The following is a 21090-nucleotide window of genomic DNA, read 5'->3' as shown; positions in this document are numbered from 1 at the left end:
AACTTCATAAAAGTACTCTCCAGACAGCTACCTCCACAGATTTCAATGACATGATCACTTCTTGGCCCATTCTTCTCTCTCTTTTCTCTCCCGAATCACCTCTTTCAGATATGCCCCCAAGTCCTCATATTTTGTCCACTGCTTTTTAGGCAAGATCTATTGCCTCATACTCAGGTCCAAGGCTCTCTTAATGCGAAGCATCCGGTCATGATACAGGTTTTCAGGAAGCCTTTTTATGGCTTCTATCACATCTTCGGTCTCATATATTGTGTCATCTCGCATTAACCCGAGTTTATTGAGCCCCACAGCGTTGTAGTATCATTTTCAAATGCCATCCAGCCACCGGCCTGAGGCTGCAATGGTGAACGTGCCGGCCATATTGAGCCAAGAGCGAAGCGTTGCCTGTTGGGTAAGTCCTGGAGGACGCTGGGTGGGTGGGTGGGGGTGTTTGTTTGTTTTCTAACTCTAAGTCTTTGCACATTTCACTATAATATTTTACTTTGTCTTTTTGAGCTGACCTTTGAAATTTTCTATTCAGCTCTATGACGCCATCATTTATCGCATTTGCTTTAGCTAGTCTATGATGTCAGAGTCACTTCTGACATCCACTTTGATTTTTTCTTTCTTTCTAATGACTTTTTGTTTTCGTCATGATTGATGTTCTTAATGTTCTCCCACAGTTCACCACGTCTTCTTTTAGTGTTTAAGGCATCAAATATGTTCTTGAAATGTTCATAAAATTCACATAGAATAGACTCAAGGTCACATTTTGGCTCTAGTGGTTGTTTTCTTTTTTTTTTTTTCCTGTTTTATCCTGAACTTACATATGAGTAATTGATAATCTGTTCCACAGTCAGTCACTTGTCTGGTTTTAGCTACTGACATTGAGTTGCTCCAACATCTCTTCCCCCAAATGTAGTCAGTTTAATTTTTGTGTATGTCATCTGGAGGAGTCCATGTGTATTTTCTGCTATTGAAAACAGGTATTTTCTATGAATAAGTTGTTGGCCTTGCAAAATTCTATCATGAAATCTCCACCTTCATTTATAACACTAAGGCCATATTTTCCAACTACTATTCCTTCCTCTTTTGCATTGCAATCATCAATAATTATCAGTAAATTTTTATTTCCCATTTGATCAATTTCTGACTGAAGATGGTAGGATTCTTCAATTTTTCACCATTAGCTTTTGTGGCTCATTGTCAAAAAAGGACATTTCCAAATATATCTTGAAGCACAAGGATACCTCTTTTAGGATTATATCTATGCATCTTCAAAGAAATCCAATCAATCCAATCTATTATGCACCATCAACAAAAGCAACTGAGAGACCATAATACTCATTTATGCTCTCAGAAACCATAATCAAACCAAAAGAACGAGAAGAGGAAATGTAACTCCATCTTTAATGAAACTACGAGGAATCTAAAACCCTACCCACAATATAAAAAGTGGGGCTGCCCAATCCGAATGGCCAATAAACATCTTAACCATAAGAGATATTCAAATTGAAGCAACAATGAGATACCACCTAACACCCTCAAAGAGAGCCCAATTCAAAACAACAGAAAGCAACAAGTGTTGGAGGGGCTGTGGTGAGATAGGAACTCTCATCCACTGCTGGTGGACCTGTAGTATGTACAGCCACGATGGAGATCAATCTGGCGAAACAGAAGGAAATTGAGCTTCCATATGACCCAGCAATCCCCCTACTGGACATATACCCAGAAGACGCAAGAAATAAGCCACGGCCAGACATCTGTGCTCCAATGTTCATCGCGGCACAGTTCACAATAGCAAGGAGTTGAAAACAACCCAAATTTATATCAACAGACGAACTGATTAAAAAATGGTAGTACATACATACAACAGAGAACTACGCGTCCCTAAAAAGCTATGATGAATGCATGAAGCACATCACTGCATGGGAAGAACTAGAGGAAATTTTGCTAACCAAAGTAAGCCAAGCACAAAAGGATAAGTACAACATGAGTCCACTGAGGTAAGCTTAAAAATGCAAAAGAGTCATAGGGGGAAAGCTACTGTATACAAACATTCCTGGGGTGAGGCTCAGGTAGTATGGCAGGGGCCAGACCAAATCCAGGGATAAATATGGTAGCCAACTAAAAAGGAGGGGAGCAAAAAAAGAAAAAAAAAAGACTTGCATAGTGGGGCACAGGGCACTAACCCACCCAAGGGGAAGGGTATTGTTTATATCTCCACAGGGAAAGAGGGACCAAACTTCAACCAGGTGCTCCAAGACATGAATGCAACATACCAGCATGAAGCAGGGAACCAATAGAGAGGTCTGAGGGGCCGGCCCCAAACTCAACTACGTGGACAGAACACCTTCCCTGCAGAAGAATTCAATCAGAGGACAGCACTGAAGCTACGGCTCAGAGAGAGGGACATGTCTGATCAGAGTACACAGGAGCAAATGAAGGGAGGGGAAGAGATAGTGGAACACATCATGGCCCACCACGCCCTGAGGACGATATTCCTGCTCAGAGCAGCCAATGCACAGAGAGGACCATAGGGCCAGCCTCACTATGAAACATGACGCCCCTCACTGACCCATAGCACCAAGGAGGACAATACTGGAGACACAGTGTGGAAATTGCGCCAGAGCTGAGCTCACCACATTGAGGCAAAACACTAAGGGTGTGCAACACAACAGCAAGGGGAACAGAGCAATGAAGACCCCAGGAAATACCAAAAATAGACTGTGGGGCCTGGGCATGGCACCCCATCAGACTCTACCAGCAAACACTCCTAAAAGGTCAACAAACAGACCTTGAACTATTTACAAGCATTTCTTTTCTTTCTTTCTTAATTTTTTGTGTGCGTCCTTGTTTTCTTTTGTCGCTTTGTTTTGCTCTGTCATATTTTTTGTGCATATTATTATCTCTGAAGTTCTATCTAGATAAGATAGGCAGGATAAACAATCTGGAGGAGAAAACAACAGGGCCGATGGTTCCAGGAGGACATGGAAGAGAGGGTGGTGGGGGGAAAGGAAGTGACTGTTAACAACCCCAGGGACAAGAGAACAACAAGTGATCCAACATCGATAGTGAGGAGGATGTAGGAGGCCTGGTAGGGCTTGATCAAGGGCAATGTAACTGGGAGGAATTACTGAAACCCAAATGAAGGCTGAACATGATAGAGGGACAAGAGGAAAGGAAAAGGAAATACAGGAAAGAACTAGGAGGCAAAGGACATTTATAGAGGTTTAAATACAGGTATGTACATATGTAAATATATATATATATGGATGGGGAAATAGATCTATGTGCATATATTTATAGGTTTAGTATTAATGTAGCAGATGGACATTGGGCCTCTACTCAAGTACTCCCTCAATGCAAGAATACTTTGTTCTATTAACCTGGCATTCCATGATGCTCACCTTTCTGACATGATTGCTGAAGACAAAGCGGGTACATAAGCAAATGTGGTGAAGAAGCCAATGGTGCCCAGCTATCAAAAGATACAGTGTCTGGGGTCTTAAAGGCTTGAAGATAAACAAGCAGACGTCTAGCTGAGAAGCAACAAAGCCCACATGGAAGCACGCCAGCCTGTGTGATCATAAGGTGTCGAAGGGATCAGGTATCAGGCATCAAAGAACAAAATTCAAATCATTGTGAATGAGGGGAAGTGCAGAGTGGAGACCCAAAGCAACTGGACATCCCCTTACAGTAGGGTCACACTGGGAGGGGACGAGTCAGTCAGGGTGCAGTATAGCACCAAAGAAACATACAACTTTCCTCTAGTTCTTTAATGCTTCCTCCCCTATAATGATGCCAATTCGACATTACAAATCCAGTTAGACCAGAGGATGTACACTAGTACAGATCAGAGCTGGAAACATAGGGAATCCAGGACTGATAAACCCATCAAGACCAATAATGAGAATGGAGATACCAGGAGGGTAAAGGTAATGTGGGGGAGAAATGGGAAATGATGACAATGATCTACATATAATTCCCTCCCTGGGGGATGGACAACAGAAAAGTAGATGATATCCGACAGTGTAAGACATAAAAAAATAATAATTTATAAATTATTAAGGGTGGGGGGGAGGGGAAATGAGGAGCTCAAACCAAAGTAGGAAGAAAATGTTTTGAGAACAATGATGGCAACAAATGTACAAATGTCCTTGACACAATGTATGTATGTATGAATTGTAAGAGCCCCTAATAAAATTATTTTTTTAAAGTGGGGCTGCCAAATATAAGTCATGGTCAAATTGGAAGATACCAAGAGATCACTGGTGGCTACAAAGCTGGTAGAGCATAGACCTCCAAAGTTGGTGACATACCCTTAAAAGGGCCTAGGGAAGTGAACCTTGTTTGATATAATGGAAACAAGATTCATGGTCCACCAGTGCAAGTATGCCTACCACTTGCCAAGGGACAACAAAGGACTAAGGGCTGAATTTAGTGATCGTCCAGAAATTAAATGTCAGTGAGGCGGAGTGGAAGGAACAAACCTGCAAGTACAAGTCTCAGAGAAATGAAGGCTAGCACGATGCAGCCCATACTCAGGCTTGCGATCTAAGGAACATTACTGTGAGCCACAGTATATTCTTGCGAGCCCCAGGACAAGATTCTCTGGTCCGGGAGGGGCTCGCTTTGTTAGACAGTAAGAAATATACAGATAGTTAAACCAGCCCTGGATCTACACAAAGATACAAGCGTAAGAAAGTAATAGAAAAAAGATGGCAGATGGACACACATCAGAAAAGAAAACAAATTGTTGCCACTTTTAAAGGGAAAGAAACCAGTAGAATATAATATTTAAAATCTACAAGGGAAGAAATTATGGTCCAAAAACTTTACACCCAAACAAATTTCCATTCAACTAATATGCAACACAGAAAAAAAATTTGGCCTAAGTAGGGAAGGACATTTAATGTAGGACTAAGTCTTATACGTAAATAATCACCATGGTTACAAAATAAAAAGTGAATACACAGATTTCTAACTTATCAACTCTCTTATTAGCTGACATTTTGCAGTCATGATAATAATAAAAAATCTACTATCTGACTATGTTGCACATTAATGACATGTCTGGCAGTAACAGCACCAAAGCGTGAGACAAGAATAGCATTGACTGAGATGGATAAGGGTACTGGTTAACTTGGCTGGGCCATGATTCTCTGTGCCTTCGCAGCTAGATGAAATTTAGCAGATCTATACAATGCCATTTGGCAGTTACATAATGGTGTGATATGACAGGTCTATAAAGATGAAAATTTACAGTTCTGTAATGATGAGAGTTAGCAGCTCTATAATGATGACGTTTGGTAGTTCTGTAACGATGAAATTTGGCCATTATGTAATGGGATGATTTGTCAGTCATATAATGATGTAATCACCCTCTAGTTTGTGGCCATGTATGGTCCCCTTCATGTTTGCATAATGCCAATTTTCACTTAACAGTCTGAATTTTAAAACCAATCACGTTGATAAGGGAGTAGTAGGTGTACTTTAAGCCCAACAATGTACAAATGATCTTTAACAAATATAGAAAAAGGAAGAAAATAGACAAACAGGGTAAGTGTGTATGTGGTGATTTCCTTGTCAAATAATATCTTTTGAACTGAAAATTCAAATAATCAAGGTCTAACTGCATTTAGAATTTAATGGTATACACCAAGATAAGTAAAGACCCATGGTGGTCCAATGGTTTAAGCAATTGTCTCAATCAATAGGCTTGTGGTTTCCACCAGCTACTCTGTGATAGAAAGATGTAGCAATATGCTTCTGTAAAGATTACAGCCTTGGAAACCCTGTGAGACAGGTTAAAATCAGGTAGTAGATGAATAAGAGTAACAAGAAAATAAAAATTTCATAATTATGAAAGTTAGAGAATATTTCATGTTACCATATAAGAGTAACCAATAGTAGAAAAATTAAAACCTTATAAAATTACCTAATATCGATTATATAGAAAAATATTTTAAAGGAGCAATAAAATAGCATGATATTATAAGTAATAATAGCTAATACTTAAAAAGTTCTTACTATATTCCAGGTATTATTCAAAGCACAAAAACTATATGAAGTAGGTATAATTATTATCCTATTTTACAGATCATAAAACTAAAACACATTGAGGTGGAGTAACTTATCCAAAGTAATACAGCAATAACTGGTAGGTTCAGTATTAGGAACCAGAAATTGTGATCTCTGTCTTTTTCTGAAAGATTTGTGTGCAGAAGTAAGTCTATCAGCATATGCATCACTTTCGTATCAGATGGAAGGGGCAGAGAAGAAGGAGGGAGATATGGAGGCAGGAAGAGAGGGAGGGAGAATCAAAGGGTGGAAAGGAGAAAGGAGAGAGGAAAAGAGGGAGAAATTAGTGTAAAATATTTAAAAAAATAATAGTCGAAAACTTCCCAAATAGTAATTTGATTAAAAATATAAAAAAACACAAACAAGAAGCTGAACAAACTCCAAGCAAAATTCTAAATGGAAAGGTATCCTCACAAAATCATATTACAGTTAAATTGTTGAAAACCAAAGACAAAGAGAAAAGCAAATCATATCATACAAGGAATCCTCAATAAGATTTACAGCTTATTTCTCATTAGAAATAATTAAATCAAGAAGCAGTGAAATAACATATTTAATATGCTAAAAGAAAAACAGACTGTTAACTAAGAATTCTCTATCTGGCAAAACCATCCTTTAAGGATGAAGGGGAAATTAACTAATTGTCATATAAACAAAGCTAAGGGAGTTAGTTATCAGTAGATCTGCCCAATTAAAAAATACTAAAGGAGGTGTTATGAGGATGAAATTAAAAGGTAAGTTGCTATAGAGTCAATTGACTTTTAATTGACTTAGGGTGTCCACAGTAGGATTATGCTCGATAGTTTTCAATGGTTGATTTTTCTGAAATAGATTAGCAGGTCATTTTTCCAAGGTACCTCTGGGTGAACTCAAGCTTCCAACCTTTCAGGAAACAGCCAAGTGCATTAACTATTGGCACTACCCAAGGATTCTGAAATAAAAAGACCCTAAATGTCAACTTAAAAGTCATAAGAAGAAATAAAGAACACTGGGAAAGAAAAATACACAGGTAATAAAAAGGCAGTGTTATTGTAGTTTTGAGATATATATTGTTTACTCACTGCCACAGTGCTATTTCTGACTCATAGCAATGCCACAGGAGAGCACAGAATTGTCCCTGTGAGTTACCAAGACCGTAATTCTTTTTTGTTGTTGGAAAAATTGTAACAGTTTTATTTTTTTTTAATTATTTTGTTGGGGGCTCATACAATTCTTATCACAATCCATACATACATCAATCGTGTAAAGCACATTTGTACATTCATTGCCCTCATCATTCTCAAAACAGTTCTCCGCATAAGCCCCTGGCATCAGCTCCTCATTTTTCAAGACTGTAATTCTTTGTGAGAACAGAAAACCTCAAATTGCTGGCTGGTGGTTTTGAACTGCTAACCCTGCAGTTAGCAGCACAACTTATAAAGACTTTGCCACAACTAAATGTATAAGTAAATATTATAATTTTAGATTAATTGGCACACAATATATAAAAATGTATTTTGTGATAAATTATTATCACAACTTTATTCAATTTTATCCTGATCACAACTTTATTCAACTTTATCCTGATGACAAGAGATTAACTTTAGATCGTAAAATGGAAAAAGATAGTCCATGCAAAAGAATATCAAAACAGAGGTGGAGTAGCTATTTTCTTATCTGAAAAAGATAGACTGTCTATGGAAAAAGAATTACAATATACAAAGAAGGACAATATATATTATTGTTGGAAAGCTACATCCAGCAAGATGATGTAATAATTATAAACATAGCCTCAATAAAATGTTTTTTTTTTAATTATAAACATATAGGCACCTAACTACAAAGCCCCCCAAACATATGAGACCAAACTTGACTCGATTTAAAGGAAAGCACCAATTGGACAAAGACTTGGCTCCTCAAGAAGCCCTCATTATTCTGAGAAAAAAATATATATCTTTCAGGAGTGACAGAAATATACGGATACCTTCACACAAACTAAAAGTTGTATCTATGGTAGAACATCATAAAAGGAAATTCTGGATGATAGGCTTCAAAAAGAACTAAATAGATGCCAAACAAATGGCCTGAGCTGCAGAAATGAGTGGAGAACAAAGAAGGTAGAAAATAAAAAATGTAAATTATACCTGCACATACAAATTTATATATATATGTCTATCTGTGGTTAATACATGACAATTTCAGCATATAAAGAGATAACAGTTAAAGTATTAGAAGCCTTTCAATTATTTTAGAGAAGGATACAAGCATTGAATAATAATAGATATTAACATATTTCTAGAAAAATCACTAAAAAGATTTACAATGTTTATTTATACAGTCATAATTTCTAAAATATTGTTGAGAAATAAATGAACAAAAAATGTAACCAATCCAAAGTGAGTAAGAGAAAAATACAAAACCAGTAAAACAAACAGCATATATTAAGATAAACCCAAACCAAACTGTCATCGAGTCAGTGCTGACGCATAGTTACCCTCTGTGGGTTTCCAAGACTGGAACTGTTACAGGAGTAGAAAGACCAGTCTTTCTCCCACTGGGCTGCTGGTGGTTTCAAACTGCTGACCTATGCATATCACAGCCCAGCACATAGTCACTACACCACCAGGGCTCCTCACCCTATATTCTCATGTATAAGCTGAGTTTTCAGCACATTCTTATGCAGTTTTTGTAGTAAAATTAGGTACCTCGGCTGATATTCGGGTCAGCTTATACTCACTCGAGTATATATGGTATCTATAAATATATATGTATTTTTAAATTTATAATCATATTATTGGGGGCTCTTCGAACTCTTGTTACAATCCATACATCAATTATATCCAACATATTCATACGTATATTCCATCACTTTTCTGGACATTTACTTTCCATTGAGCCCTTGAGATCAGCTCCTTTTTTAAAAAAATACAGTATCCATATTAAGATAGAAGATTTAAATACAAATACATAAGAAATTACATTAAAGTGAATGAAGTATTCTAATAAAAAAAATCAATACATGATTCGCATTAAAGACACTTTTAAATAAGGAGTCAGAAAACTTGAAAATAAAATAATTAGAAAATATATATCATGTAACTATTAAACAAAATGAAAACCGATGCAGCCTTATTTGTTTTTGACAAAAAAAGACGTTAAGACTAAAAAAATTATATGATAAAAAGGATTATTGTAAGATGATAAAATGTTTGATTATATAGGAAACTATAATCATGCTAAATATATTAATAAGATGGCCTTGTTACATAAAAAGTTAAAGGAGCCCTAGTGGCGTAGCAGTTCTGAGTTGGGCTGCTAACCACAAGGTAGGTAGTTCAAAACCACCAACTGCTTCTAGGAAGAAATGTGGGCCTTTCGACTTCCACAAGGTGTAACAGACTCAGAAACTCACAAGGCAGTTTCACCCTGTCCTACAGGATCGCTGTCAGTTAGTTCAATGGCAGTGAGCGAGTATCTGTACAATTAAACATTCAGTGTAAGATGAACGTAAACAAAATCGTAATCACCGTGGAAGATTTCCACATATTGCTTCTCAGTACTGGATAGAATAAGCATTAAAAATATCACTAAAAATTAACTAGGTTAAAAAATAAACAATTTATAAGATTTTTACAACACAATTGACAATCCTGACTGAGTGAACATCCATAGACACTTTTCAATCATTCAGGACATTTTTTTTAATTGACTATCCACTAAACCAAAAAAATAAGTTTCCAAAAAATTTAAATAAATAAAATTTTACACAGTATATACTCATTACAAATAAAGAAACAAGGGAGGAATAACTAGACAATTTCATGTCTTTGGAAATTAAGAAAGATACTTTAAAATAACCTAGGAATTTAAAAAAATATTATGGAAATGTGAACATATTTTAAACCAAATATAAAAATTCCTGGTTTTTAGAGGGAAATATATATAGATATAGCCTTAAATGCATATATAGGAGGGGAGGAGAAATTGTAAATTATTAAAATTAGTATCATGCCAACAAATTAGGGAAAAGAACAGCAAAATAAGTCTACCCAAAGTAAGCTGGGGGAAAAATAACACAATTAAGAAATTAGAGAACAAATATACAAAAGAGAAGAACCAAAGAGCCAAACATTATTAGTATAACTAAAGATAAGCAGCATTGATAGAACTTCTGGTGAAACTGATGAGAGAGAGAGAAGTTGGCATGGTAGGCTTGCGACTAGAATATTAAGAACAACCTGATAGCAAAGTGAAACCTAGATTTCGTGGGCATTCTTGTCATTCCCAAAACAGAAAAGACCGGTTCTTTGTTCAAACAATCTGATGAATGCTGAACACTTGTTTTCCTTCGAACAGTCTGGAGTTTAGATAGATTCTAGATTGAAGGTGGGACAAATTCAAGAGGAATGGTGTCACATTAATCATCAAAGAGAATATTTTAAGATCTGTCTTAAAGTACAATGCTATCTGCAATAGGATAATATATACCTACAAGAAAGTTCAGCTAATACAGTTTTAAGTATCAACCACTAAAGTCAATGCTGGACAAATTGAAGGATTCTGCCAACTTCTCCAGTCTGAAATTGATCAAACTTGCATTCAGGAGGCATTGATAATCACTGGCAATTGAAATGCAAAAGTTGGAAACAGAGAAAGGATCAGTAGTTGGAAAATATGGTCTTGGTGAATTGAAACAAAGCTGGAGATTATATGACGGAATTTTGCAAGACTTTTTCATTGTGAATACATTTTTTCCAGCAACATAAACAGCAATTACATACATGGACTTCACCAGATGGAATACAGGAATCAAATTAACTACATCTGTGGGAAGACACACACAAAATCTCAATATTACCAGCCAAAACCAGGCCAGGAGTCAACTGTGAAACAAACCATCAATTGCTTATACACAAGTTCAAGTTGAAGGTGAAGAAAATTAAAACAAATCCAATTACAAGGGTCTAATTACAACCTGGAATATATCTCACCTGAATTTGGAGAACATCTCAAGCATAATGAACACTAATGACTGAAGACCTACCTGTGAGTTGTGCAATGACATTAGGAATGTAACACATGAAAAAAGCAAAAGGTCATTAAAATGACAGAAAATAAAGCAAAGACCAAAGTGGATGTCTGATATGACTCTGAAACTTGCTCTTGAAAGTACAGTAGCTAAAGATATTGGAAGAAATGAGGAAGTAAAGGAGCTGAACAATATTTCAGAAGGCAACTAAAGAAGACCAAGTATTATTATGAAATGTGCAATGATCTGTAGCACAAAGGAAGAACACACTTAGCATATCTCAAGCTGACAGAAATAAAGAAAAAATTCAAGCCTCATGTTTCAACATTCAAGGATTCTATGGGCAAATACTGAATGTTTATGGAAGCATCAAAGATGATGGAAGGAATACACAAGGTCGCTCTACTAAAAATAATTGGTTGGCAAGCAATTATTTCAAAAGGGAGCAAGCATGTGGTGCAGAACCAATGTAAATAAATCCCAGCTGTACTGAAGGCATTAGTAAAAAACAAGCATCCAGGAACCGAAAGAATATCCATTTAAATGTTTCAACAAGTTGATAAAGCCCAGAAGCAAGCAGTCACTCATCTATGCCTGGAAGGTAGCTACCAAGCCAACTGGAAGAGATCCGTATCTGTGCCTATTCAAAAAAAAAGTGACTCAAAAGAATACAGAAATTATCTAATAATATCTTTAATAACACATGCAAATAAAATTTTGTTGAAGATACTTTAAAAATGTATATAGCAGTACATCAACAGGGAACTGTCAGAAATTCAAAAGAAGTAACGGAATGAGGGATATATCACTGCTGATGTCAGATGGAACTTACCTTAAAGCAGAGAATCTGTTTACTTGTATTTTATTGACTATGCAAAGACATTCAATTGTGTGGATAATAACAAACTATGGATAGCATTAAGAATGGGAGTTTCCGAATACTTAATTGTGCTCATAAAGAACCTGTATTAGAATGACAATGGAACAAGGGAATGTTGGGTGATTTAAAATCAGGATTCTAGGTCAGGGTTGTATCCTTTCAACATACCTATTCAGTCTGCATGTTGAACAAATAAGCAAAGAAATAGAATGGTATCAGGATTAGAGGAAAGTCTATAAACAACCATCGACATGCAAATGACACACCTTGCTGAAAAATGAAGAGGACTTGAAGTACTTGTTGAGGAAAATCAAAGGCTGTAATCGTTAGGATGCAATTCAGTGTGAAGAAAACCAAACTCCTCACAATTGGACGGATAGACAGCAACAAGATAAATGGAAAGACTGAAGTTTCGTAGGATCTCATTTTGCTTGGATCCTCCATCAATGCTCACAGAAGCAGCAGACAGAAAATCAAAAGGCATATTGCAGTTGGCAAACCTGTTGCACAAGACTTCTTTAAAGTGCTAAAACATGAAGGTGTCCTTTTGAGGACTAAGGCGTGCATGGCCTAAGCCAAAGTACTTTCAGTTCCCTCAGATGCATGTGAAAGCTGGGCACTGAAGAAGGAAGACCTAAGAATTTGGACATACTGTCAGCAGAGCTCAGTTCCTGGGACAGGACAAGGGGAGGGAGAGCAGCACACAAAGGAAGGCTCTCAACCAGATGCATTGACACAGTGGCTGTAATAATGTGCTCAAGCTTAACAACAATTGTAAGATGGCACAGGACTGGGCCATGTTTTGCTGTGCATAGGATCTCTCAGTCAGAATCAATTGAGAGCCCAAAACAACAGACACAAGGTGCCTATGTGACCAACTCATGACAAAAACCCTGAACGCCTAATGCCCATGAGTTTCCTTGGTACACAACATCTCACTTAATATCTGGGGTAATTAAATTCATCCTGTGTGACGCCACAAAGACAAGACTCTGAAAGGTTTATGTCGTTTCCTCAGATCTTCCTTTACATATTCCAATATAATAAGTAATAGCCATAAGTACAACCAGATATGGAGTTTTACGAGTCCTACTAGGCAATTACTGAACACGGGGTTGGTCTTATTGTGACTCCCAACCCAGACACATAGTAACTTTTATGGTCATGTTTACTCTCAAGAAATAAATACACACACATGGACATTTTATATCTCCTTATTGCTGAAAAATAAATCTATACCTTGTTATGAAAATAAAACTGACACTCTTGATCAAGAAACCACTAATATTTTCAACTCGATGTATGCATTTACTTACCTTTAATAACTTGATTTCTCGCATAGCAATTTTTTTAACCATTTTGTCATCATCACTTTCTAAGAACTTTTTGATGGCCACGATTCTTCCAGTATCTTTATTCCTACACTTCATCACCATTCCATAGCTCCCTTCTCCAACCAATCCTAGGTTCTCATATTTTTCCATTTTAAATCAAAACCAGTAGAAATTTTTCTTACTGTGAAAACTAAAACACAAGGTTAACAAGGTTGGGTATATTAATTCCCTCGATTCTTCCAGCAAATTATTTCTTGTTTGTTTTCCATTTTAAGAACAATCGCTATTTACTGGTGACTTACAATTCCTTATTCTCTTTTCAAACCAACATTTAAAAAATATTTATGCACATTTAATAAAAAAGGGAAATGTAATTGAAGTAATTAACTTTGCATTTGCATTATTAAAGGTTATATTAATAAATTTTTATTTTAATTAAGATAAAGAAACACTCAATTATTAAATTATCAATATGAAATCATTACAGTTAACATTAGTAAAGCATAATCCCTGTTCACTCAAAGGTAAAAAAAAGGCCCAGTTGAATTTTACCTTAATGAAATTTAATTTAATTTTTAATACCAGATGTAAATTAAAGTTGAACATTTTTATACATTTTTTTACTCAATGGAGGAAAATATTTATCCATAAAATTATCACTTACCAACTTACACTTAGAATCCTTGATTACATAAGTTCTACTTTCCTTAAGATGATAAATAATTGAATTGCTATATAACTTACAATATAGCAGTGATACTACCATAAAAATATAAACAGATTATTAAAATTAAATATAAGTATTACTAAATACAAAAATCCTGTTAATGATTGCTCACAATAAATATAACCATTTTAATTTTGTTTAAAATTATTCCATCAGGTGGCACTTCTTGAACAAAAGTAACCCTAATAGAATCTTTTTGCTTTACTAATGATTGATGGAGAGTAAGCAATCTTTTTGCTCTATGTTTTGATAAAATAATTATTTCAGTCCAAATAAAGATTTTAATTTATAAAATTTTATTGCCATACTATATTAAAGGCATTAAACTTCACCTTCATTCATAATTTCTGATTTTGAAATTGACTTTTGCAAGAAAAAAATAATTGCTATTAATTCCATATGGTTTTAAAGGTTTTGAGTGGGGAAATGTCAGTCTGTTGATACTATATAGTCAAATGATGAGTCATAGTTGAATTGTAAAAACACTCATTCACAAAACTAGGAAAGAAGAAATGTTTTGCCTATTAACATGGTACTTATGGTAACCTGAAAATAGTTTACTCAGATTGTTATGTTTTATTTGCCTTCCCTATAGGCACATGGTTGGCAAACACAAAACAAATTCTTTGTTCTAGCAAACCATGATAACCTAATGTATTCCATACATATTTCAACACTTGTACTCTATTTTTATTTATGCATATAGATACACATGGAGAACTAGAAGACTGACTCGGTAGGAAAAAAGGGAAATTAAACCATTTCAGATTTTACTACTAGTTTTATATAAGGTTCGAATCTGGCTTGTTTTCAGAATGGTGTCCTCCAACACTAACTTTCCATATATTTTATATTTTAACTTCTGCCATTATATTTTTAATAAAAATTTGTATTAAAAATCAATATAATTCTAATTTCCCTTTCCTCTCTCCTCCCCCACCCACTTCCATTTGGACTGTTGGTTTCAACAAGGACTAGGCTCTAACTGAAGGAGCCCTGATGATGTAGTGGTTATGTGTTGGGCTATGATGCACATGGTCGGTAGTTCAAAACCACCAGCACCTTTCTCCGTGGGAGAAAGACTGAGCTTTCTACTCCTGCAAACATTCTCAGACTGATACAGGCCAGCACTGACTTCATGGTGGTGAGAAGACCTAATCTAGATCAGGAGTCCAAATGGCTCAGTGATTGAGCATTTGGTCGCTAACCGGAAACATCAGCAGTCCCAACTGATTCCACGTCACTGATCATCCTATGGGCAAAAATAATGGGATCTTTATGGGGGTCATTTAAAACCATTTATAGGAGTGCCCTCAATATGTGAAAATACAAAATGAACCTTGAGCATGTCTCAGGTGTTCGGAAGTATAAGACAAACTTGCATCAAGCCAGTTGGCAACTGCACAGCAGGACTCACATGACACACACCTGCCATTTCCAGGGCCACAGGCCACCAATGCCTCCCACATCTCACAGTCCACAAGGCCCTGGCTTCCTGAGACAGTTACTCATCAACTCGAACTTTCCATGCCCTCTACTCTGGAAAGCCAAGATGGCCAATGTCAACGAAGAAGGGGCCCGGCCAATTGGAAACGTGCCACTTTTGGAAACCATAGAAGCCGCAGCATGGGGTCCAGTCAGCAAGAGTGACTTGACAATCGACATGGGAAATGGTTCTTTTCTTATTTTGTTAGGCATAGATTCAAATCGAAATAGAGAACGCATGGAGATGATGGAAGCTTTTTACAAGGTAAAAAACGCACAAGCGTACGCTACTTACTGTTTCTTTAAAATTCTTCTGGAAAGACCCAAAGGTTTTCAACTTGGAAATACATTTGAGGTGAGTGCATCTCGCACGCTGGCCTGAAAGATGCTGACTAGCCAACTCGCTGTGCCAGAGCTGTGGTGGTCTCCTGGGCGGGCACAGTCGCGGGTCCCGGGTGAAGCGGACTGGGACGCCGAGGGGCCTCGGCCCCCCGCAGGCTCTCACTTCCGAGGACCGCGGGCCGCATGCTGTCGTCGTCAAGGCAACGGCCGCCCTCCGTCTGCAACCATAGGCACAAAAGTCTCTGGAGAGAGACCCAGCCCCGCGGCAGGCGCCAACACCTGGGAAGGCTGGGCCTGGAGAGAGATCAGCTGAGGGCCGAGGGCACTGCCTCCCGGGCCGCAAGGTGCCCAGTCCTGGGAGTCCGGGAACCAGCGCGCGCCAGCCAGCCACGGCGAAGGCGTTGGCCACCGAGCTGCAAGAGGGCGGGTCTTAGCCCGCCAGGGCCCGCCCCTCGGGTGCCAGGCCTTCTTTGTTCTGATTGGCTGGACCCTGTTGTCAGGGGCTAGGATTGGCTTAGCGCCAACCACTCCGCCCCCTTCACCTGGAGTTCCGTCCCGGTTGCGCTTCGCGACAGAGCCCTGACAGAGCCGACTGCGGCATCCGCACGCACTCCCCTCCTCAAGTAAGGAAGAATTCTCGGGGAGAAGTCCCCGGGATTGTGGCCCTCCCGAGGAGGGGAAGATGGTGGTGATTTCCTTGCGCTGGAAGCAAAGGAGAGGGGACGATGATGCAAATACGTGAAGGAGAGTCCTCACAACTTCCCCGCTGGAGTGGAGGATGGACCCCGGGCTCCCCGACCGGAGAACTTCCCAGCCTGACTCAGATTCCACACTCCCTTTTCTGTCTGGGCGGTGAAGTCTGTAAAGGCCAGAGAGGAAAGTAGGGTGACAGTCTAGGCGATGATTTGCAGGTGAGAACGTGTGAACGGAGATAGGTGGAGGACATGGGAAACAGCCTGGACGCTGATAGTAAAGAATCACTTTTGGGTATAGCTAAGGGGAAAACTCACTGCTATCAAAAATCAAGTCGTTTCCATTCACAGTGACCCTATAGGGCCGGATAAAACTGCCCCTATAGTTTCCCAGACTCTAACTCTTCAGGGGAGTAGAAAACCTCATCTTTCTACCGCAGAACGGCTGGCTGTTTCGAACTGCTGACCTTGTGGTTAGCAGCCCACAACTTGAGAGGGCACCAGTGAAGTGAGAAAGGAAGTCAGACCATTAGGGAACTCGATGAGATGTGTGATACTGAAGGATGACAGCAAAATAGAGTGAGGTGAGGTTAGGGAGTTCAAGTTTTAAAGCTTGCTTTACATGTGACCAAGAGCTTTAATGGCAACGCGGATGGATGCGCATGGGGATGCCAACCCCAGGATCAACAGCTAGAAACAACCAGCCCCTCCATGAGAGAAAGATGAGGCTTTCAGCAACGGTAAAGATTTGCGGAAATCCAAAAGGTCAAGGGATTAATTCCTTCCCCAATACCAAGAAATAAACATTCTGGTTTATAATCTTTTGTGAGTTTAGTTACCATGAATTCATTTTCCAATGATGGGTCACCTTGTCCAAATTGCTTAAAATCTAGTTCCTTAATCTGTAATATTGAAGACCAAACTTAGAATCCGGGTATGTAAAGAATAAAATTATTTTGCCAATCCAAGATTGAGGTCTTGATATAGCATTTAGACTATAGCCTTAACTATGATCAAGTTGGAAGGGGCCATACCTCATTTTGTTACACCGATAGGCTATAGTATTAGCACTATGGTGGCATCGTGGTTAAGTGATGGACTGCTAATCACAAAGTCAGCAGTTCAAACCCACCAGGCACTGTGCAGTAGAAAGAGGGGCTAGGTTTGCTGTCCTATAGAGCTAGAACTGAATACCTTCAGGTACTTCAGGCTGAGGCTTGTGGCAGAGTGGCATCCTTAAAAGAGCTTTGTAACATTATCGGAGGAGGGCAGAGGCCAAAGGCCCGTGTGGCTGAGAGGCCAATGACATGAAATAGACCTACCTCTAGACATGGATTAGAAGAGACTGTCCTGCCTGAAGAGAGCTGTGTCATCCTGAGCGTTTCAGGTCCTGAATTGTATATAACATGTTATTTCCCTAATGAATAATTGTAAATATGGGCTGAAGATGGAGATACTGAGTCCCTAGGTTCCCTTGAGCTACTTTAGCCACCAGTGCCACACCACCCATCTGAAAAGATTAATCCATTGTCAATAAAACCATTATTCCCCCACCTACCCACACGCGCTATGAACACAACTATTCCTATTAATAGGATATCAGAAGCTGCATGTGGAGCACTGCCTTGAGGCAGATGCCTTATAACAGCGGTTTGTAACCTGTGAATTGCGACCCCTTTGGCAAACAACCCTTTCACAGGGGTTGCCCGATTCATAATAGTAGCAAAATTACAGTTGTGAAGTAGCAACGAAAATAATTTTATGGGGGAAAAAAGAAAATAATTTTATGGTTGGTGGGTCACCACAACATGAGGAACTGTATTAAAGGGTCTCAGCATTAGGAAGGTTGAGAACCATTGCCTTATAAGATATTGCTGCAAGTTCTCAGGAAACATCCTTACCACCCACTATTGCTTCTAGACATATAACTAAACTTAAGTCACAGTGAGTCCCCAAAGGTAAAGATGGTGGCCCAGGTGCACTATACCCCTAAAGAACTGCTAGTGTCTTCTAATATGTATAGATACATGTTAACTATGTATGGGAATGGTTACTAAGAGTGTGGGATAATAGTGCAAGGAATATAAGCTTAGATAAATCTGAGTTTATTGATATGGCCCTACTATGCACAGATTCCTCATTCAGTATTTCAACAGGAGAGGATCTAATACTTCATTTGGTTGTTTTACTGAAGCCTAGATTATGAAATGGCCTACATTAAGTCAAGTTGAAGTACCAGACCTACCTTAGTATACTATAGAAGGTATCTAAAAGTATAGGAAAATTTGCATATTAGAATGAATTTTCAGGATAAACCCATAGACCCACAAATGGAGTGCCCTAAGAACAGAGCTTTTACCAAAACAGTAATAAGCAAATTTGTCAGGGGAGCCTCAACATTTCTGAAGACTCTTGTGATCACTATTTTATCTCAGCCAGGCTTGAGGGTGAAAACTACCCTAATTGAATTAAGACACTTGCCTGATATGGAGCTAATTGGAACCTAGGGGAATAGGCGCCAAGTGGCAGCACAAGGTGGGCATGGTTCTTGTAATGGACAGCAGAGTCAAAGTAGTAATAGAATAGCCCTGGCTCATGTGAACCTATGGTGTTGGCTACTTAGGTAAGGTGACCGTATGAATTAAACAGATGGTAAACCTACTAAAGAGTTACTTGATCTATATAAGCAGGATAATTCCAGATCAGGCGAATGGCAGTCTCACTCAAATTGCCAGAACTGATAGTCACAACCCCTCACTCAATTTCCAGATTTAAGCTAATTTAGGGATCCACCACCCCTTGAATGGAGAGGAGGCTGGATTCCTTTGAAGAACCCCCACTATGCCTCATTAGACCACCACTATACTGTCTTAGTCTTGCCCAAATAGATTTGTGGCTTTTCACAGGTGTGACTGTTCATTGAAGAAAAGGAAATAATCAGATTTAGGCGGGATTACTGAACAATGGTTCTGCATTGACACTAATTGCAGGAGACTCAAACATTTTGAAGGCCCAACAGTCAGAGTGGGAGTGTATGGAGGTCAAGTTATTCATGTAGTATGAGCTCAAGTTTGTATCACAGTGGGCAACCACACTGTAATAGTGTCTCCAGTTTTATAATGCATTATTAGATAGACTGACTCTATTTGGGAGAATAATGAGTCAAACGCAATACTGCATTCCTGAGGGGATTGCAGGGATTAGTGCCATCATCAAGAATTTGAAGAATGCAGGGGTGGTGGTGATTCTCATTACATCCCCATTTAACTCTCCTATTCGGCCAGTGCAAAAAATGTGATGGATCTTGGAGAATGACAGTAGATTATCATAAACTAAATCAAGTGCTGACTCCAATGGTTCCAGATGAAGTTTTGTTGTTTGAGCAAAGTAATGTTTTTCCTGATACCTGGTATTGTAAGATCTCTCTCTCCAGGCTAGAGTTACACCTCGGTCCTTGGCTCCGCAGGAGAAAGAATTCACGCTGAAGCCTGGCTTGTGATCCACGTGAACTTAATGAGAGTTAAAAGAAGCTTCAGGTTTTACGCGGCACCCATAGGATTCCTTTCGACCATGCGGCCTGGCAGAGACTGCTCGGGGTCACGCAAAGATCTCTCTCCCAAGTTTTCCTCCAAAAAGTCCATCTCTAGTTCTCTCTCAAGTTCTCTCCCCAGTTCCTTTTGTTTCCTCTCTCTCTCTCCCCCCCTGGCTCCTGCCTTTTCAAGGATTGCAGGGGGAGGCATGGTGGACGACCCCATTGGCTGAATTGCAATCACCTGGTCCAGGTGGGCTGATCCAGGTTTAATGCCCATCCATGCCCACCAGTGGGAAAACCTAGGCTTTTGTTCTATGCTTAGCTCTCCTGGGCATGTGTCAATGGACATCCCATCCCTGCCTATCTGCCTAACGGTATCAACTATTGATCTGTCTGATGCCATTTTCTCAATTCACGTCCCAAAGGACAACCTGAAGTAGTTTGTCCTTACCTGACAAATGCAACAATATACTTTCACAACTCTCCCTCAGGGTTGCATTAATTCTCTAGCCCAAGTCACACTTCAGTCTGCAGGACCCTTGATCCCTTCCACAAGACGCCACACAGGTCCATTACATAGATAGCATTAAACTTATTAGACTCAATAAGGAAGATAATTCAATTACTTTAGATGTATTGGTAAAACATCTGCGTGTAAGAAGACAGGAAATTAACCTGACAAAAAATTAAGTACCTTCCACGTCAGTGAAATTTCTAGCGGTCTAGAGGTGTGGGACATTGTGTTAAGTCTGGGTAGACTAGAGAAGCGAATCTAAAGAGATTCACATATGTATAGGAAAGAACTTTATATCAAAGAGCAATTGTATATTATGAAAACATCCCATCCCAATCCAGATCAAATCCATAAGTCCAATATTAGCCAATATGTTCAATACTAGTCTGTAAATTCCGCTTCAGATTTACACAACACATGCAATGACACAGAATACAGGATGATCACAGGCTAGTGGGTGGAAAGTCTTGTGGATCCAGTGGTGGTGAAAGCATC

General features: G+C 38.7%; 1 protein-coding gene and 1 pseudogene across 3 annotated transcripts in view; both read right to left on the bottom strand.

Moving 5' to 3' along the window:
• The window catches only part of CDKL2 (cyclin dependent kinase like 2), a 72942-nt gene extending 56675 nt beyond the window's left edge, over nucleotides 1-16267 (bottom strand). For all 3 annotated transcript variants that reach the window (XM_075544194.1, XM_075544195.1, XM_075544196.1), the window contains exons 1-2: nucleotides 15811-16267; nucleotides 13286-13493 (exon numbers count right to left, since the gene is read on the bottom strand). In XM_075544194.1, the coding sequence (XP_075400309.1) occupies nucleotides 13286-13453 (168 nt within the window). In that variant the 5' untranslated portion in view covers nucleotides 13454-13493; nucleotides 15811-16267. The remainder of the gene's footprint in view (nucleotides 1-13285; nucleotides 13494-15810) is intronic.
• On the bottom strand, nucleotides 41-378 carry LOC142443608 (cytochrome b-c1 complex subunit 7 pseudogene; annotated as a pseudogene).
• Nucleotides 16268-21090: the final 4823 nt, after the last annotated feature.

Source organism: Tenrec ecaudatus, chromosome 3, assembly GCF_050624435.1.
Source record: "Tenrec ecaudatus isolate mTenEca1 chromosome 3, mTenEca1.hap1, whole genome shotgun sequence".
Lineage (NCBI taxonomy): Eukaryota > Metazoa > Chordata > Mammalia > Afrosoricida > Tenrecidae > Tenrec > Tenrec ecaudatus.
Note: the sequence above shows the minus strand (reverse complement) of the source record. Positions and strands in the feature narration are given on the sequence as shown.